This window comes from Hipposideros armiger, unplaced genomic scaffold, assembly GCF_001890085.2.
Source record: "Hipposideros armiger isolate ML-2016 unplaced genomic scaffold, ASM189008v1 scaffold_31, whole genome shotgun sequence".
NCBI classification, from domain to species: Eukaryota; Metazoa; Chordata; class Mammalia; order Chiroptera; family Hipposideridae; genus Hipposideros; species Hipposideros armiger.
The window spans coordinates 4,746,476-4,765,458 of NW_017731381.1; the positions used below are offsets into that span (position 1 = coordinate 4,746,476).

Below are 18,983 nucleotides of genomic sequence, written 5' to 3' on the forward strand. Positions count from 1 at the left end.
TATACCCCCGTCAACAAGTCTGTTTGCTTTACCTTCAGAGTCCATCCAGAACCCAACCCCTTTTCACCACCTCCGCTATGGAGTTGCCAGTGAGGTCTTCCGGGCCACGGATGTGAAATCACTCCCCCAGCGACAAGCTCCCTCCCTTCCTGTTGACTTGCTCTACACTCTTACCACCATCTGACATACTATGTGTCTTGTTCATTAATTATTAAGCTGTATAAGGGCCAAGAGTTTTGTCTGGTAGCTGCAGTGTCTGGAACAGTGCTGGGCATGTAGTTTACGTTCCTGTAATTGCTGAATGAATGTGTGAATATCCAGGCAGTAATTGTGCTGCTGAGCAAGCCAGGACACCCAAACGCCTGTGTGCTGAGCCTTGAAATACTTGCTGTGCCAGCTCCGGGACGATCTTCCTTTGTCCCTGCACCCGAGGCCTGGGCATTTACATTTATGCTCATTAGGGAATTCTCCAAGTGTACACTCGGCCATGGCCTTCTCCAGGAGGGTTGGCACAAGGCATTGGCATCTGGGGAAAGGGCCGGAGGTGCTAAAGGCTGGGTCATCAGGCCCGCAGTTACGGTAATTGTGACGTAGGCTCTCCCCTCCCATGACTGGGGCTGTCTGGCCGGTCTGGGGATAGCACTGAGGGGACCGAGGGGAGCTCCTGTCCTCTGAGGGCTTCCTGGCGAAAAGAGCAGTGGAAGTGGACTGAGAAGAACTTGAGTCTCCTTTGGTGTCTTCCCTCAATCCCTGGGACAGCTTCTTGTAACCAACTGCTGTTCCATTTGCTGGACAGAACCCACCAACACTGTCACTGCCTGTGTACCCCGACACTCCCAGTGGGCCCGTCCTCTCTGGAGAGAGCTGGCTGGAGGGTCAGGCATGTTTGGCAGCAGCTGTGCCCTGGGTGCTTTGAGGCCCACCTGGCAACTGCTCTTAGAAGGCTCAGGGGGGAGCAACAGGGCACCCAGAACCCTACCCTTTCACACCCCTGGTAACCAGGATCTGGGAAGGCAGACTGGCTTCAGCTTTCTCTACCTGCAGTGGGGCAGGGTTGGTTGGTAATGCACTGAGACCTGGGTTGGGAGGCGGAGCCTGCCCTGAGCAAGCAGTGCTGGGAGAAGGGAGAAAGAGGCCAAGTCCATCAGCCTTGCATTCCCAGCTTCCCTGCCTCTGCTTCTGCGCTTTTCTTTAATGCCTCCCTGGTTTTGTCCCTAAGCTACATCTTCCATGAAGCCTTTTCTGACCATTCTCAGTCCTACAGTGAGCATTGCTTCATGTGAGCTTGCATAGTCATTCATTCATTCATTCCTTTATTTGTTCACTTATTCATTCACGCACCCTCTGACCCATCTTGCCATCATTTCTATGTATCATCCATCCATCCATCCATCCATCCACCCACCCACTCATTCAGCAAATATTTAGTACCTGTCGTGTGCTGAGCACTATTCTAGGCACCAGGGACACAGCAGTGAACTAGAAAGGAGATCCCGACCCTCCTGGTACTCAGAGTGTTGCAGGGGAGACAGATAATAAAAGCTTAGATACAGCAATAAACATACAGTATCATGTTCCTTGAAGAAAAGTCAAGCAGAGTGAACGTGAGGAGGAGGATCAAGACTTCTGAGGAGGTGCTGAATGAGCAGGGACCTGAATAAAGTGAAGGAGAAAATCGCATGAAATCCAAGGGAAGGGCAGACTGGTCAGAGGGAACAGCAAGTGCAAAGCCTGCATGCAGCAGGGGCATGCTGTGCGTTTGCAAAACAAGACAGTCTGTAGCGGTCGCCGAGGCGGGATGCAGGGGCCTGACGAAAGCAGGCCCTGTAGGCAAGGACGCTGGGTTTATTCTACATGTGATGGGAACTCCGGAGCAACAAGCTCCGACTTAACGCTTATTTGTTTATGTACTTTTGGGGCCTTGGATTAATAACTCTTGCTTCGTGATCCTTTCAGCATTGGTCCGTGCATCGCCCTTTTTAGGTATTATTTCCACATGTATGCATGTATTTCAATGCAGTGAGCACCCATGACACTACTGTCCCACATGAAAATTAGTACCTTGATAGTAATTGATTTGGTGTTTAAAAGAGCACCCTGATTGCTGTGGGGAGACGAGACTGTAGGAGGAAAGAATGGATACTGGGGGCCAATAAGGAGGCGATGGAGTCCTCAAGAAGAGGGACTGGGTGGTGGCAGGAGAGGTGGTGAGAGGTTGATGGAGTTTGGGATAAATGTTGGAGGTAGGCCCACCCCCAGGACTGATGTCTGGATTGAATGTGGAGTGGAGTCGATGACTGCGTGCATTCAAGGATCAATTCCCTACCTACACTCAGTGCTTGCTGGTAAGTGCTTAAAATATGTCAAGTCCTTTGCAAAATACACATCTGACATGGTCTCTGCCCTACTCACAGCCTAGAAGCAGAGACAGATAAACACAGACCTGAAACACATTGGAATAAATGCTGTGATCCAACCCCACCCCAAGGGCAGGGTTGACTCATTTTCCCGGGAGAGAAGAGGAGGATGGCTAGTTATGACCTGACACATGGCAGGTGCTTAGTTCTTCTCGTCCCATCTCTTGAATTGACGTGAGCTACTGATTAAACACTTTGTGTGTATGTTGTTTCTACTTTAAATACTTTTAGTAGTCATATTTTAAAATCTGTATAAGCTCCAGAGACTAGAAGCTATTTTAAATACCAGTCAAAAGCTATCCTCACTTAATCTTCCAGAGCTCAAATCTCTGAGTAACAGTTCAGAACAGGAAAGGGAGTGGAGAAATACAGGGAAAAACTTGACCTTTCCATCTCTCCCTCTAGCATTCATTCCCACCTTGAGCCCAGGGCAGCTTTGGGCTGCTGAGCCGGTTCTTCCTGATGTGATTTTGCGTGATCGAGGTTGGCTCCTGGCCACCTAGAGATGTCAGGACATCTGAGGGGTGTGGGGGTGGGAAGCACACAAGTGCGACACCAGTGACACCACCGAGGATGGGTCTCAACTGGGAATCCGAGGCTCTGGCTTCTAGCGTTGCTGTTTCCTCTTGCGCACCAGTCTCCCTCTCATGGATCAGATGGAGGACAAGAGGAGAGGGTAATCGGGGGGAGGTGGGTGCGGTGGTCAGGGCAGACCCCATCTGGCATTCAAAAAATTATGTAACAGTGGAGTATTATTCAGTCTTAAAAAGAAAGGAAATGCTGACACATGCTACAACATGGAGACATGATGCTAAATGAAATAAGCCAGACTAGAAGGACAAACACTGTACGATTCCACTTATAACAGGTACCTAGAGTGGTCAGACTCATGGAGACAGGAAGTGGAATAATAGGGGTTGCCAGGAACTAGGGGAGGCAGGAATGGGGAGTTAGTTTTAATGGGTAGAAAGTTTCAGTTTGGGAAGATGGCAAAGGTCTGGAAATGGATTGTGGTGACGGTAGCACAACAGTGTGAGTGTACCCAAAGCCAGTAAGCCGTGCACTTAAAAGTATTTAAAAAGATAAATGTTATGTGGTATATATTTTACCACACACAAAAACGTAAAACCTGTTTTTCCAGGATTCCTCCGGGTAGGGAGGCGAGTCACACCCTGATTGACCAAGATTCCCTGAATTTCTACCCCTCCCCACACTCCTCCCAGCTCCATGGGTGCCCTGGGCAGGAAAGCAGCTGGCAGGCGCTGGAGACAGACATGCCAGGTCCCCACATTTCCATTCAGCCTGGCTTCCATGAGGACCCCCTGGTGATAGGGGACCTTGTGTCCTGTGTCCTCATCTTTATTCTGGGGGCACAGGACAATGAGGGCCCAATAGATGTACGGGTGGGGGTGACCCAGGATTGGTCACCCGTGAGAGCTGAAGAGGCTGAGCCATTTATTAGGACAGGCCCAGGGTCCTTGGAGGAAGTCTTTGGGCCACATCAAGCCTGTGACGACCCATTCCCAGTGGATTCCAGGATGGGCTCAGAATAGGGCTCCAATGCAGGAGTGCGGGCAGAGCCAGCTTTCAGCCAAGACCTAGGAATGTGCAGGCATCACCTTTAGTTGCTCTTTACCTTAGCCTCTGTAAAGGAATGACAGTCACCTCCCCCCTGGCTGGCCTATCGGCGGCCTAGTGCCACAGCCACCAACGCGGACCCCTTACCCAACCCTGTCAACATTGACCATCCTGGAGATCGCTTATCTATCACCTCCCACCATGGCCACGGCCACAGTGACGTTCATCTCCTCTGTCAGCGTGACCTGTCAACATGATCGTCTCCATTGCCATCTTCACCTGTGTCGCACCAGCACATACTTAAAAAGGTGTTACTATGATAACCAGTATGACTTTCACCTTTACGATCCATTCCAGTATCAACCACAGCCTTGTTATCTGCACCCTATCACCATCACTACCACCCCATGCTGACATGTCTTATTTCCATTATTCCCGTCATCACCAACTCCCATCATAACATCATCACCTCCATTACTACCACCTTCCTCACCAATACTCTCTCCCTCACACATCCATCATCCTGTCACCTCCATTACTCTTCCTTTTTCTGTAAGAGGACTCACCAGGTGGTTTGCAGATGCTCAAACAGGTCTCTGTGGTCTCAAACTCATTGGCATTACCCTAGCAACCACCATAGGGAAAGTGCTCACGCTCATTGGATGTAGAGTTGTAGAGGTATCAGCAGAAATAGCCTTTGCAGGGGGCGGGCTGCGGGGGGCTGCCCCGGGCAGGGAGAGTGTGGGACAACTCTTGGGAGCCTCTTGCTTGAGATTGGCTGCAGGGGTAAGGAAGGAAAGGATTGTCACTTATGTGTCCTTCTCATGAACTGATAAGTATCTTTTTCTGAGCACCTTTTCTACCCCAAGCACCATGCTGGGTCTTAGTTGTACCCTGCATTATTTAACCAACCTTATGGAAAGGCTCTTACTGTCTCCACTTCACAAATGAAGAAACTGAGGCTCAGAGGTATGGTAATTTCCCCAAAATCATAAAACCTACAAGCTCAGGCCTGAGGTTTAAACTCAGATTCAATTTCAAATCCCAGGCTCTGCACCCTGCAACCTTTCATAACTCGACATCAAGATGTTTGTTGTAGCTTTGTTTATAATTGCAAAAAATTATAATTTGGAAAAAATGGAACTGTTTACCAACAGGGGATTAATGGGCTACTATGCAGTCATTAAAAAGCACAGTGTGGATCTACATACGTCAGCATGGAGAGTGGTGCATAAATTTTGTTGAATAAAAAAATCGAATCACAAAATGGGAGATCTAGTATGGTCCTGTTGATGTAAAATATGAGTATAAACCTATAGAATGATGGCTTGAACGTTGTTCATTAATCCGTTTAGAGTAGTTATCTCTGGGTGGTGGAATTTCAAGTTATTTTTAGTTTTTAAAAATTCACATTAGTATCATTTGAATAACTATGAACAAGTGTCATTTTATAACTAGGAAAAAGGTATTTATATTAAAGAATCTTTAATATTTATGGGTAATCAGCAAATAAAGTAACTGACCTTTTCATGAATCACTTGGTTATTATCTTTTTTTGATAGGAAGTTTTTATTTTTATTGATTTTTCTAGAACCAGAATTTTATGTACTTATTTTTATTTTTTAATTTTTCAATTATAGTTGACAGTCAATATTATTTCATGTTAGTTTCAGGTGTACAGCACAGTGGTTAGACATTTATTTTTTTATTTTTTATTTTTTTAAAGATTTTTATTGGGGAATTGGGGGGATGGGAACAGTGCTGGGGAATTGGGGGAAGGGGAACAGACAAGTTGCTGTCGTTTTGTTCTTCAGTCTAGTTGTGGAGGACGTTGCTTCACTGGCCCAAGTTGGCACCATCATTGCGCTCTTCCCGGGTGAGGCAGATCAGTCACCGGTTTCTGGACGGCCGCTCACTGCGGCTGCTGGCCACTCATGTTGGCTGCTGGCTACATACGGTAGCCCATGGCAACCCACTGCCACAGGGGCTGCAGCCTACGCCGTCGCCGGCGACTCATGGCAGCCCAGCTCCAGGTTGAGCTGTTGTTCAGCATCTTAGCTGTGGAGGGCAGTGTCACTGACCCTCATATGTGGGATCCGAATCGGGGCCCTCTGGCATCCCAAGCCAGCTCTTAACCACCGCGCCACTCGGCCGGCCCTGGTTAGACATTTATATTCGTTATGAAGTGATCCCCCCAGTAAGTCTAGTAACCACCTGGCACTATGCATAGTTTTTATAATATTATTGACTATATTCTCTGTATTGTACTTTACATCCCTGTGACTATTTTATAACTACCAATTTGTACTTTTTTTGTTTTTTTTAAGCTGAGCCATCCATCCTGCCATCTGTTGGCAGCTCAGCGGCAGCTCAGCTCAGGCCGGGACTCGAATCGCTGTTGCTCAGAGCTCGCACTCTTGAGCGAGCTCTTAACCAACTGAGCCAGTCGGCCGGCTCTCAATTTGTACTTCTTAATCCCTTTACCTTTTTCACCCAGGTCCCCAACCACCTTTCTTCTGACAACCATCAATTTGTTCTCTGTATCTATGAGTCTTTTTCTGTTTTGCTTGTTCATTTTGTATTTTAGATTCCACATATAAGTGAGATCATATGGTATTTGTCTGTCTCTGACTTACTTCACTTAACGTAATACCTTCTAGGTCTATCCATATTGTTGCAAATGGTAAGTTTTCATTGTTTAAATTTTTTATGGCCATTGTACATATGTACCACAGCATCTTTATCCAATCATCTATTGATAAACACTTAGGTTGCGGCCTTATTTTTGCTGTTGTAAATAGCACTGCAGTGAACATAGAGGTGCATGTGTCTTTTTGAATTAGTGTTTTGAATTTCTTTAGATAAATACCCAGGGGCGAAATTGCTGGATCATAAAGTAGTTCTATTTTTAATTTTTTGAGGAACCTCCAAACTGTTTTCCACAGTGGCTGCACCAATTTGCAGTCCCACCAATAGGGCAGAAGGGCTGATTAGTGATGTTGAGCATCTTTTCATATGTCCGTTGGCCATCTGTGTGTCCTCTTTGGAGAAATGTCTTATTCAGGTCCTCTGCCCATTTTTTAATTAGATTATTTTTTTGGTATTGATTTGTATGAGTTCTTTATAAATTTTGGATATTAACCCTTTATCAGATGTCTCACCGGTGAATATTTTCTCCCACTCACTGGGATGTCTTTTCATTTTGCTGATGGTTTCCTCCAGGAATATTTTTTTTTTTTAGGTCTTCTCCCCTAAACTAAAACAAAACTGTACCCAGAGGGAAAGAAGCAAATTAACAATGATGTACTTGGACGAGTAGATCAATCTATGTTGTCACTTAAATTACAACCCAATTCTTTGAGGTGTGTGTGGGGGGGATTGAGAGCAATTGTCTTTACCTTACAAATATTTGTGAAACCAGAAATGCAACTCCAGAAGCAGTTCAAAGCACATTTATCTTCACCATCTTTAATTCCTAAGACTGAAGAAAAAAGAAAAGGAAAGGAATTAAAAAAAAAATGCAAACGTGTATAGAAGGACCCTTGCCTAAGATCTAGCCCACAGCTTCTATAAGATTGTCTTCTCCACAAATATTAATCAGAAAAAGCCTTAACCATCTAAGTGGATAAACTTAACCTATTCCAACTGTACTCTAATGACTAGTTAATTTTACATTATCATGCCCATCTCATGGCAGTAATTTTAAAACAAAGGCTAGAAGGTCTCTGTTTGCATCCGTCTATGTTCATGTGTGTTGTGTCGTATTTTCTACCTCTGGATGGTATTTCTCATTTGTCAAATATTTCTATTTAATTGGCTTAAACAAAAAAGCCCTTACATAAAAAAGTTCTGAATAATATAATGGAAACTATCCCTAATGCCTTTCAGGTTCATGTGATCTACTAATTAAACATGTTTGTTTAATTAAAATAGACAAATGTTTAGCGTTATCACCATTAAATATAATATTTTTATTTTGTCTAGGTTTACTGAAATAAGTTCATGTCATTTCATTTGCAAAAATTTGTCAGCAAGAAAAATAACTCAATATAATGAAAATTTCATTAGTAATCCAAACATCATTGTTAAGAGCAAGTGAATTAAAGAGGTATCAGTAGAATAAGAGGTTTTGAGATAAAACTGTTAACAATAATGATGCATTATGATATATGTACTTAAAAATGGTTTCCCAAAATCTTTTGGTGACTTGAAACCTTAGAATTTTGCAAAGTTAAATTAAATGATGGAAATTACTGAATAGCCAGATCATTTCCAAATAAGATAAAAGAATGAAACATTAATTACTGAACATAGGTCTATCAACTTTTGGCTTATTACAGAGAAACTAAAAGATAAATTTGGGTCTGTTGATAAACATGTGTCACAATGAAAGACTACAGTATGAAAAAGCATGTATTTCTAGAAATTATAGAATGTATTTATAAACTTGTCAATCTAAAGAATACTGGTGTAACAGATGGTTCACAATTGCTAGCTTCCTAATTTTCACTAGAAATGTAAGGTTTCTAAGGATTAAGAATTCTAACTAATATGGAAGGAAAATTATATATGTTTTTGGTAATAGAAGGACTAAGGTATGGAGATACATTTTTGTGGGTAATAAAAGAAGGTAATTCTGTACTAACATAAAAGTTTTTTTGGGGTTTTTTTTCTGAATGGGTAAGAGAACAAGAGATGAACTAAAATGGAAACAGAAAGCTGTATAAGGTTTATGAAAAGGAAACCTGAAAAAGGAATTTTATGTGTGATCAGGCTGATAAGATTGAATTAATTTATGAGGGTTTTAAAAATTAAGCTTTAATATCAATGATGTACATTGTAACGCTAAAACTTAATTTCTTTTCATCTGCTAAAAGGACACAGTTTTCTTGGGCTGTTCACCTGCTGTACTAATAAGACATTGTAAAATGTTTTCCTTTTTGAGTAATCTGCCAAGAAAGCAAAGCTTCTGTGTTTATGTCATCTTAATTGGGTCTTTGATTACTTAAGGACATAGAATGTTCTCAATAGTAAGAGCTCACCTTCTGTATTTGTCTTTGAAATCTTTTATTGCTACTTCGGTCAGAGAGGTAATTAAGTATTGTTTCATGATAATCCTTGGTCCTATTTAGTCAGCATCCAGTAGCTTTCTTTATGTTGTGTCTGTATAGGTATATGATAGAAATGTTCCAGAAACTGTGCAAAAATACTGTTTTTCGCACAGTTTCTGGAACACTTCTACCATATACCTATACAGTCTGGTATCTCCTAGCATAAAATGTCGTCTGTTGTCAAAATGGAGGCTCACACGAAAAGAACTGAACCTGAGGGTCAGAGAAATGGCTCAGTTGACTTTCATGCAAAGGCAGCCACACAAAATCTATAAAGACTGTGGCACATGTGGATGAAGTCCATTCTGCTTCTGCAAAAATGGCCCCTCAGTGCCAGATTTTGCCATCCTGCTATCCTTGTAACATGGGAGCAATCTGTGCTAAATCCAAAGGCTCTAAGATGGGTGAACAATATCTGTAAAGTCAATCTATCAACCCAACCTCTAGAAGTGGAAACTTCTCGGGAAGTTTCAAAGATGGGACTCAGGGTTCAGGACAAGCCTTTCCAAGGCGTGCTGCTTTGGTATGTGGATTATTTATAGCTGATGGCAATGGAGACCCTGTAGGCTCCAGAGAACCTTTTAGCTCTCCGTTAAAGAATTTAAATTTGAGGTCTTTCCAAATAAGATAACAAGAGTTACCATCAGATATGACTATTTATGACCTATGTACAGCAGGGCAAACATCTAATTACTGAACATCTGGTTGTCTTATCAATCTGCGAATGACCCCCTTTCCCTCTGAAGCTCCAAGGCATCTTATCTCATTCCTTGGCTCGAGATGCCATATATACCTTAGACATTTCTGTCTCTAAAACTCTCATGTATGTGGGGGCTCTGACTTTCTCATGTATGTGGAGCTCCCATATGTACGTATGTAATCAGATCTGGTTACTTTCTTTTGTTAATCTGCCTCCTGTAGATTTAATTATTAGATCAGCCCAAAAGCCCTAGAATTGTAGAGGAAAATTTCTTTCTCCCCCATAGGTGTGATTATGAGGATCATAATAGCAACCCTGAATTACTGAGCACTTCCAACCCAGGGACACAGGACTGTGCATTCTCTATTCACTAGTCTCGTATACCCTCACAACAAGAAACCTAAGAAATAGAGGCTGATTTTATAAACAAGCCTGTTTTACAGATGAGGGCACCAAAGTCCAGAAATACTGAGAAATTTGCCTAAACCCAAGTCGCCCTGATGGAGAAACATGCAATCTTAACCACTGTGGTGTCCTACACTCCTGGATGAGTTTGTCTCCACTATGTCAAACGAACTCAGACAGAGTCTGGAGGCTTTGCTGGGTAAATTATAGATTTATTCAAGGGTATTCATGGCTTGGAAACTGAAAATATGACTAGGGAATACCCGGAGGGTTCTGAAGAAGAAAGAAAAGCTAAGAATTCTTATAGCAAAAAGTACATTCTTGAGAAGATTCTTGAGAAGAATCAGCCCTGTGTTATTAGCCTCTGGGTTGGTCTGAGATGGTAATCCTCTAGATGAATGGTGATCTGGATGATGAATGTCAGACCATTTGGATAATGGATGTGATGCAGTCTGGATATGTGAACATTCTTTCCTTAGCGGGTTATCTGCAGGGTTGTTCAGGCATTGACGCAGGACTGGAAATTTCAATGGTTTAAGTTCCCAGATGACTTAAAACAAGAAAAGAATCATGTCCTCAGGCTGCATCCTACTTGGTTTTAGTAATTTATCACCTTGGCTACAGTGACTCCATTTTATTTCTTCACTTTGTTCCTCAAGCATAAGATAGGAATTAAGGTATTTCTGCTCCTAAAGGTACTTGCCACTTGTTAGTGGGTCCTGGCAATTTAATCATATCCAGACCGTGGGTGAGTGGCCTTGTAATGCTGAGCCTCACTGAGCTATGCACGCCGTGTGGTGTGGTGCAAGCGCAGGAAATCCGCTCAGTTGCTTAATCCCCTGAGGGAGGTGGGATGGGAAGGGACTGATTCATTTTTGCAGAAGAAGTCAAGCACCTTATACTGGTCACATGGTAGACAGTGTGACCATTTCAAAGAAGTAAGGTAAAGGTGCAGGTTCGGGCAAGTGGGCAAATTAGTGGGAGAGAATTTTGGGGGTTCTCTGGGACTCCCCTCTTCCTGATCTTTTCTCCTCTGCCTCTTTCCCAAGGTGTGTGGGGAAAGCAGCTTTTCTCTTTGCCTGCTCTCCCTTCTCTCACACTGAGGTTTCCTCTGGGCTTGCTACTCAAAGGGTGATTCTGTGGACCATTTTAAAGGCAAGGGGAGGGGCTGGGGATGCACCTGTTAGAAATGCAGCTTCTCAGGCCCCACCCCAGACCTGCTGAATCAGAATTTGCATTTCAGTATAGTCCCCTATAGTCCCCGGATGATTTCAGGCATGTTAACGTTTGAGAAGCACTATTGCTGAGCATTTTTGGTCCCCTGCAGGCAGAAGTAGGAAGCTTGGGGAGGTGGGGAGATTAGGGTGTGAACAGGTCCGACCCAGGCTCCTCCCCTTCCTCATTCCCCACTACCGCACCTGTTCCCACCCCTCATCTGGGATGTTAAAAGCCCTGTCAGTCTCGGGGCCTCAGGAGCTCTCTCCCTCCAGGCTCAGAAGATGGACCGGCTCTGCCTCTCCGCAGCCCTTCTCGTCCTCTTGAACATCCTGGTGGCCGGCGCCCAGCGGAGTGACACCATTTCCCCTTCCCAGCGTAAGTCCCAGTTCACCGCTCCTCTGTGGACTGGGGCAGAAAATGAATCTGGAGAAGGGGCTGGGGGAGCAGGGGTGTGGGTGGATGAGGCCAATCTGCTCTCTCTAGATTTCTCATGGTAAATTGGGAAGTTTTAACTCCGGGGACATTTCTTGACTCTAAAAAGTAACTCATTGTGTTGTCCTCTTAAAAAATATCCTGCCTAACCCTCATCGGACAGCTCTAGCAGGTTCTGTCCTCATCTCTGAGATGCTCTGTATTCCTGGGCCCTGCCTCCTCCCTGAACCTCACTGGAGTATAATAAATAGATATATATTTGATCTGTCTAGGTTCCTGGCCTGGGCCTCTTAGAAGTCTTGGCATTTACTGTCTTTCGTATGGTAATGAGATGATTCAAGGCCATGGCCCTAGATAACTTCAGAAGGGGCCTGAGAAAACCTACTAGGTGACGAGGTTAGAACTTTCAACCCCCCTCTCCTCCGGAGAGGGAGAAGGGTACCAAGATTGAGTTCAATTGACAGCGGCCAAGGATTTCATCAATTATCCCTACTACATAATGAAACCTTAACAAGACCCCCAAATATCTCGGGTTTGGAGAGCTTCCAGGTGCCATGAGGGTGCCACACCCAGCGAGAGAGCCACCCCCAGCCACCCTCACTCCACCTTGCCCTACGTATCTCCTCCATTTTGATGTTCCTGAGTTTTATTCTTTGTTATCAACTGGTAACAGTGAGTAACGTGCTTCTCTGAGCTCTGTGAGTTGTCCTAGTGAATTATTGGACCTGGGGGGTGGAGTGGGGTCATGGGACCCCAGATTGGTCAGGAGAATGGGTCACCCCATGAACTTGTGACTGGCATCAGGAGCGGGGGGCAGTCTTGTGGACTGAGCCCTTAACCTGTGAGGTCTGTTGCTAGCTCCAGGGATTAGCATCAGACGTGAACTGACTGCAGGAAGCCCAATTGGTGTTGGGGAGTTGGCTGATGCTGGTAGAGACATAACATGTTGGTGTTGGGAGAAAAACCCAGACTCGCTCATCCCTGTGTTTTGTTGGCTGGGGTGGAGCTAAGGGATAGGGGAGTGAGTGTGGGGCTGTGCCCCCAGAAACCCTTACCAGTTATCTGGGTTTTAAGAATTTGCTGCAGAGGTCAGGTGGTTTTGTAAAGGAGAGAATTGTGATTTCTTATGTGCAAGCAAGAAACTTCCAAAGTGATGCAAAGGTCATCTCATAAGTGAGAGCTTGCCCTCTGCGCTCTGGACAGTTATGTGACATTTTCAGCCTGTGTTTCACAGGGTTTAGTTTTTTTTTTTCTCCGTTTGCTTGATGGTTTATTGAAGGGCTTAAGAAGTCTGTGGCTGAACAAACCCATTGAATAATTCAGAGACTTATTAAGCTCCTATCTTAAATAAGCATCAAGACATGTTCTGTTTTGACAACTTATGCCCATCCAGTCCAGATTGTCATCTATGCTTCTGCCCCACTGGCTATAGATCGTAGGTTCCCACTACCCCCTGCTAGAGAGGCTCAGAGAAATATTTTACTTACTAGATTCCAGGTTTAAAAGGATGTAAATAAAAGGATGTAAATCAGGAACAGCCAGATGGAAGAGATGCAGAGGGCAAGGGATGGGGAAAGGGCACGGGGCTTCCCTGCTGTGTCCAGGCACCGCTCTCCCAGGACCTCCATGTGTTCACCGGCCCAGAAGCTCTCTGAACCCCGTCCTTTTGGGTTTTCTGGAGGTTCCATCATATGGACATGATTGTTTTAAATCATTGGCCATTGGCTATGGGACCAATCTCCAGCCCCTCCCTCCCAGGAGGAGGGGTAGGGGGCCGAAATTTCCAACCCTGTCAATATGCTGGTTGGTTCCCCTGGCAACCAACCCCTCTCCTTAGGTTACCTAGGGGCTTTCCAAAAGTTACCTCAATAACCTAACAAAAGACACCTTGATCTCACCCCTGAGTGAGCTCGGTGCCAGGCAGGAATGGGACCCACACACCAAATGTATATTTCTTATTATAAGTGACAATATCACACACACCCAATATTACATTATTCCCATCCCCCGGGGTAACCCAAGTTAACATGCTGGTATGTTTCCTTCCATGCCTTTCTCCATGACAGCATGATACTTTAAAACTTTTTTTTTTAAGAGGGGAAACTTTGAAACATGCACAAAGCACAGGGATTAGTATAATAACACCCGATGTAGCCACTGTGCAGCTGCAACAACTATTGACAGATGGAGGATATTGTTTATGTATGCTTTTATTTTCTGGAGCTTTTTGAAGCTAATCTCAGTCATTATGCCAATGAATCCATACATACTCATTAAGGACATATAATTATTTACATTACCACCATGTCATTGTCACGCGTAACAAAATTAATAATGCCCCAGAAAAGCAGGCCATCAAATGAAGGTTTCCCCCGTCTCCTTTGCCACCCCCGACCCTCCTCCATCTGGAGCCATGTGGGTTGTTCCCTGTGTAGGCCGTCCTCCTGTGACAACGGTCCTCAGCGCTGACCCGAGCCCTGTCGCCTCCCTGCAGGCCGTCCCGTGTTCTGCCTGGAGCCGCCCTACAAGGGTCCCGGGAAGGCGGTGTTTCCCAGGTTCTTCTTCAACACCAGGTCCGGGGTCTGCGAGGCCTTCGCGTTTGGCGGCGGCAGAGCCAAGCTCAACAACTTCCTGACCAAGGATGAGTGCACCCGAGTCTGCAGTGGGAGAAAACCAGCCTTCGAGACCGAGGACAAGCTCCAGGCTCAGCCTGAACTCAAGGACGAGCCTGGGGACAAGACTGAGGAGGCGGACCTGATCCAGGTGCCCGTGTGCCAGAGCCTGGAGCCTGAGGACCAGGACGGATACGAGGCCGAGAAGCCTGAGGATGACGACTATGACATCGAGGACGACGGTGAGGATGATGGTGAGGACGAGGACGATGGTGAGGACGAGGACGATGAGGAGGACGAGGAGGACGAGGAGGACGAGGAGGAGCCCCAGGACTAGCATGAGGACGAGCCTTAGACGGAGGGTAAGGCGGGGGCAGGGCAGGGAGGGGGCCGGAAGGGTAGGGATAGAGGCAGAGGTCAGGGGCCCTGCGCCCCTCACACCTGCACGGTGTCTCTTCCTCGATGCCTTCAGAGGAGGGGATGGCAGCAGTGTCCTGTGAAACCACAGACGAAGCACATCCGCCATGGCCAGCTTGGCGGAAGGTCACTGCTAGGAGCGCCCCTTGAGACAATCCGAGCCTTCTCACCTGTTCCTTTTTTTCCGGTGGGAACACGGAGGCGGCCACCCTGCAGAACGGGTCTGCAATGCTTCCCAGCTGCCACCAAACTCAGTCCCTTCTTGTCAGTCATCCGGGTCGTTGCTCATTCCTGGGATGGTCTAGGATCTGTCAGGATGGACTGCCTCGGGCAAGAGGCTTCACTGAGGACAATCTACAAGTCCCTTTCTGGTTGCAGGGACCCTGGAACCTGAGCTGCCCTGAGATGCTGAAGGAGACCCCACGCAGGGCTAGGCCATGGTGACCTTCTGAAGCGGTTCAGCCTACTCCTCTGCTCCCTTCTCAACCCTCCCTTCCTCACAAAACCCAGCCTCTGCCCTCTGCCCACGCTCTGCTGGTTTTGACGTCTTTTCCAGTGGACTGTGAGCAACATGAGAGCAACAACTGTGTGCCTGTTTCTCTCATCACTTTCTCCCTAGCACTTAGCTCCTTCTCCACTGGGTTGACTGTAGGGCCAGAGGGTTGAAGCCACCCCACCATCGCTGGGATCTCTGGGGCTGGCGGTGGTGGAGTTTCTGGCTCCCAGTTTCGAGACTTAGTGGTGACAGGGTGTTTTCACCATAGAAGCCCCTCCCCCCACAGCCATGTTGCACCTTTTCCTGCCTGAGGCCTCAGACTCTCTGGCCTTATAGTTGAATAAACTCGTTTCTGTTGTTTGCAACCAAGAACCCGTGTCCTGTCCATACGGTAAAAAAAAACGGTGGCGCTTCCCACTGTTCTGCCAAGCAGTGGGTACGGCCCCTTTTCCGGCCTTTAGGCTGGGCCCCACCAGGTGTAGGAAGCAAACCCCTTAGAGCGCCATCTACCTCTTTATGCCCCCTCCCCCCACCCATCTCCACAAAATGCCAGGTGAGGCTTCCACATTAAGGCCTTTGTTCTTAACTTTTGAGCCAGGTCAAAGGTCAGGGCAGGTGGTTCTCGCTGGAAGGAGAATGGAAGGAGCATGAGGCTTAATTGTCCACTTGTCCAAGGAACCCCTTCCCTGAGGTGGTTTGTGGGAGGAGGGGATTTGCTATTTCAGTTACAACATAGCAACCACCCATTTAGTGAGCGCCTTCTGTGCACCGGGCTCTGCGCTTAGGCTTTTACATGTGTTATTTCTTGAATCATCCTAAGAATCCGCGAGGGAGGTAATGGAAGCACGGAGATGTCACATTGCTGGCATATTAGTGTCCTGGGGCTGCTGTAACAGTAAACAACAGATATTTATTCTCTCACAGTCCTGGAGGCAGCAGGGCCGTGCTCCCTCCAGAGGCGCCGAAGAAGGGTCTGTCCCAGGCCCTCTCCTACCTCCTGGAAGGTCCTTGGTTTGTGGCAGCATAAGTCCAATCTTCACCTGCATGTCCCCTGTCTGTGTCCTAATGTCCCCTTTTTATAAGGCCATCAGTCATATTGGATTAGGGCCCAGCTTCATGACTTCATCTTAACTCCATCACCCCTATAAAGACCCTATTGCCAAATAAAGTCCCATTTTGAGGTATAGGGGTTAAGGCTCCAAGGTATCTTTTTTGGGGAGACACAGGTCAACCCACAAGAGCATATAAATGGTAGAACCCGGGCCGATCTGACTGATCCAAAGCCATTGTCCTTTGGTTGGAAGAAGAACCCAGACTCTCCAGCCAAGCTGCAAGGGTCCAAAGCCTGGGTCGGGCTTAATTTGGGGTTCCCAAGGAGCAGAGGGCAAGCAGCTTATTAGGTTAGGTGGGGGCGGGTGAGAAAGGGAAGGACAGGCAGCCTACCAACTGGAGTCATCAAGCCCACTGGTGCTAATCCCCAGGGGACTTGGGGAGGTGGGGTCGGGCACTTTCTCACTATTCCCCCCCCCCGCAGTAAGGGGGTGTTTACACACCAACTCCCTGTCATTCATGGGTTGAGGACTTTGGCTTGCTCTGTGCCCATGTCCCAGGACCCCCACTGATTGTGACTACATCTCAATCTTTCAAAATACCTTATTGGACCGTACTCACCCCCGCTCTTCTTGTGATGATGTGAGATGATACAATGATGAGATGAAGCCAGCTGCTCAGAGCGGTGTGCAATTTAAAACTTAGGAATTATTTGTTTCTGGAATTTTCCATTTACTAATATTTGGGAGTATTAACTGAAGCCGTGGAAAGCAAAATTGCAAATCAGGGGATGCTGTACTGGCAGCTGGAAGTCAACCAGCAACACTGGGCGTGTAGCTCCCAGGGGTAAGGGTAGGGCACACAACCGCCACACCGTTTATGTGGCTTTGAACAAGTCATTTAACCTCTCTGTGCCTATCTTCCTCCTACATGGGGTGGTTATGAGGATCAGTGCATTCATACATGCTGAGCCCTTAGACCATGTAATTCATGGAACTTAAGCATTTGCTAGGATTATTATTGACTAAATTATACTGTCCCTTACTGGACAATGAGTGACTCAGATACCACTTAGAAACATTAATATTGGAAGGTATGTGACAGAGAGTCTAATCCAAGCTCCTTATTTCACAGGTGTGGAACTTGGGGCCTAATAAGGAAGTATTTTCCCCACAGTCACCCAGGTAACACACGATCAGTTTAATAAACGAGACCCAGGCAACATCACTCATTCATTCATTCTCTCATGTATTAAAACGTGTTTTGTGACAGGCATCAGGAACCAGTAATGACCAAAACAGTAGCCTCCAAATATATTTGATCATTCACAGCCATATCAGTAAAACGATTTTGAGTTTGCAGCTCCCATTTTTATAATTATTTATAATTTATATGCACACTGGTGTACTATCATGTACGTTGTAAGTGTTTGATAATATCAGGTTTAATAAAGGGTAGCTTAGAAACAAATAAACAGAAGTTTCTCAATATTTTCTTCCGGTACCTCAGTGTACCCCACTTGGGAGACCATCAGACCAGGACAGTACCCGCAGTCAGTCCCCCGTCCAGTGTGGGAGGCAGAGGCATAGAATTCCAGCAACTTGTGTGTTGTGGGATGGAGATGGAGACCCTGGCTCTCAGCTGAAGAGGTCAAAGCCCGGCCTCCCTGAAGAGGTCACGTCTGAGCTGAGTTTTGAAGGGTGAGTTGGATTCTATCAGGTAGAAAGAAGGGGTGGCGGGGCATGAACTTTTGGGTATGACAAAAATGTGGAGGGGAGAAAAAAATATTCTAATTCCATCCATTTCCCACCTCATCACAAGGATGCTAGAGTGTATAGGTTTCCAAATAGCTGCTGAGCATGATGAGAGGACCCCAACTTTTCCTCAAAGTCCACCCAACCCCAAATTCAGATGAACTGGGGAGATCTATTCCTTCATGGAGAGCAGAGGAAGGGGAGCTATCTAACAGAGATGGGGGAACCACCTCATTTACATGAGAACCCTCACCCTGCTCCATCCCTCTAGTCCCAGCTCAGGAGGGCAGTGAAGCCAGCTGCCTTTATCATCTCTAAGAAACAGACCCATCAGAGGTGAGCGACACAGCTGCATGGGTGTTGGGATGGGGCGGTGATCTGGTGTTGGAAGAAAATTGGGGAAGGCTCCTGAATAATTAAATTTTCCAATTTCATAGAAGGCAGCTGGTCAGTCAGCCTCAGCTTCTATATTTCCTCCTATAGGGAGCTTACTATGTCGGGCAGCTGGTGCCAGCAGGCAGCACTCATCTTTAGAACCATTTTTTGTCATTGACCAATCCCAATAAGTGTCCCCCTCCCCCCCTCCCCCACCTTCCATGTTGGTCCTGACTCTACTCCCAAGAAACCCACTGACCAAGTCTGCCCTCTTTGTCCTATGGCAGTTCTGCAAAGATTGGGAGATGCAATCAAGGAAGTGCCCCCTCCCACAAAATGTCTGTTAGGTTCTTGTGCAACCTTTTGCTAAGTCCCGTCCACCAATTTTCAGATTGTCAGGATTTAAAGTTGGGGGAAT

The 18,983-nt window shown here is 46.2% G+C and overlaps 1 protein-coding gene across 1 annotated transcript; it reads left to right on the top strand.

The window, feature by feature from the left end:
• The first annotated feature begins 11,075 nt into the window (after positions 1 to 11,075).
• On the top strand, positions 11,076 to 15,360 carry LOC109379917 (glutamic acid-rich protein-like). The gene is made up of 4 exons (XM_019636923.1): positions 11,076 to 11,154; positions 11,702 to 11,804; positions 14,356 to 14,835; positions 15,269 to 15,360. The coding sequence occupies exons 2-3, from the start codon at positions 11,711 to 11,713 to the stop codon at positions 14,808 to 14,810; spliced, it is 549 nt and encodes a 182-aa protein (XP_019492468.1). The 5' UTR covers positions 11,076 to 11,154; positions 11,702 to 11,710; the 3' UTR covers positions 14,811 to 14,835; positions 15,269 to 15,360.
• The last annotated feature ends 3,623 nt before the right edge of the window (positions 15,361 to 18,983 follow it).

Coding starts and splice junctions, on each gene's coding strand:
- LOC109379917 (XM_019636923.1), top strand. CDS start 11,711: ATGGACCGGCTCTGCCTCTCCGCAGCCCTTCTCGTCCTCTTGAACATC. Junction 11,805..14,355: donor CACCATTTCCCCTTCCCAGC/GTAAGTCCCAGT, acceptor GCCTCCCTGCAG/GCCGTCCCGTGTTCTGCCTG.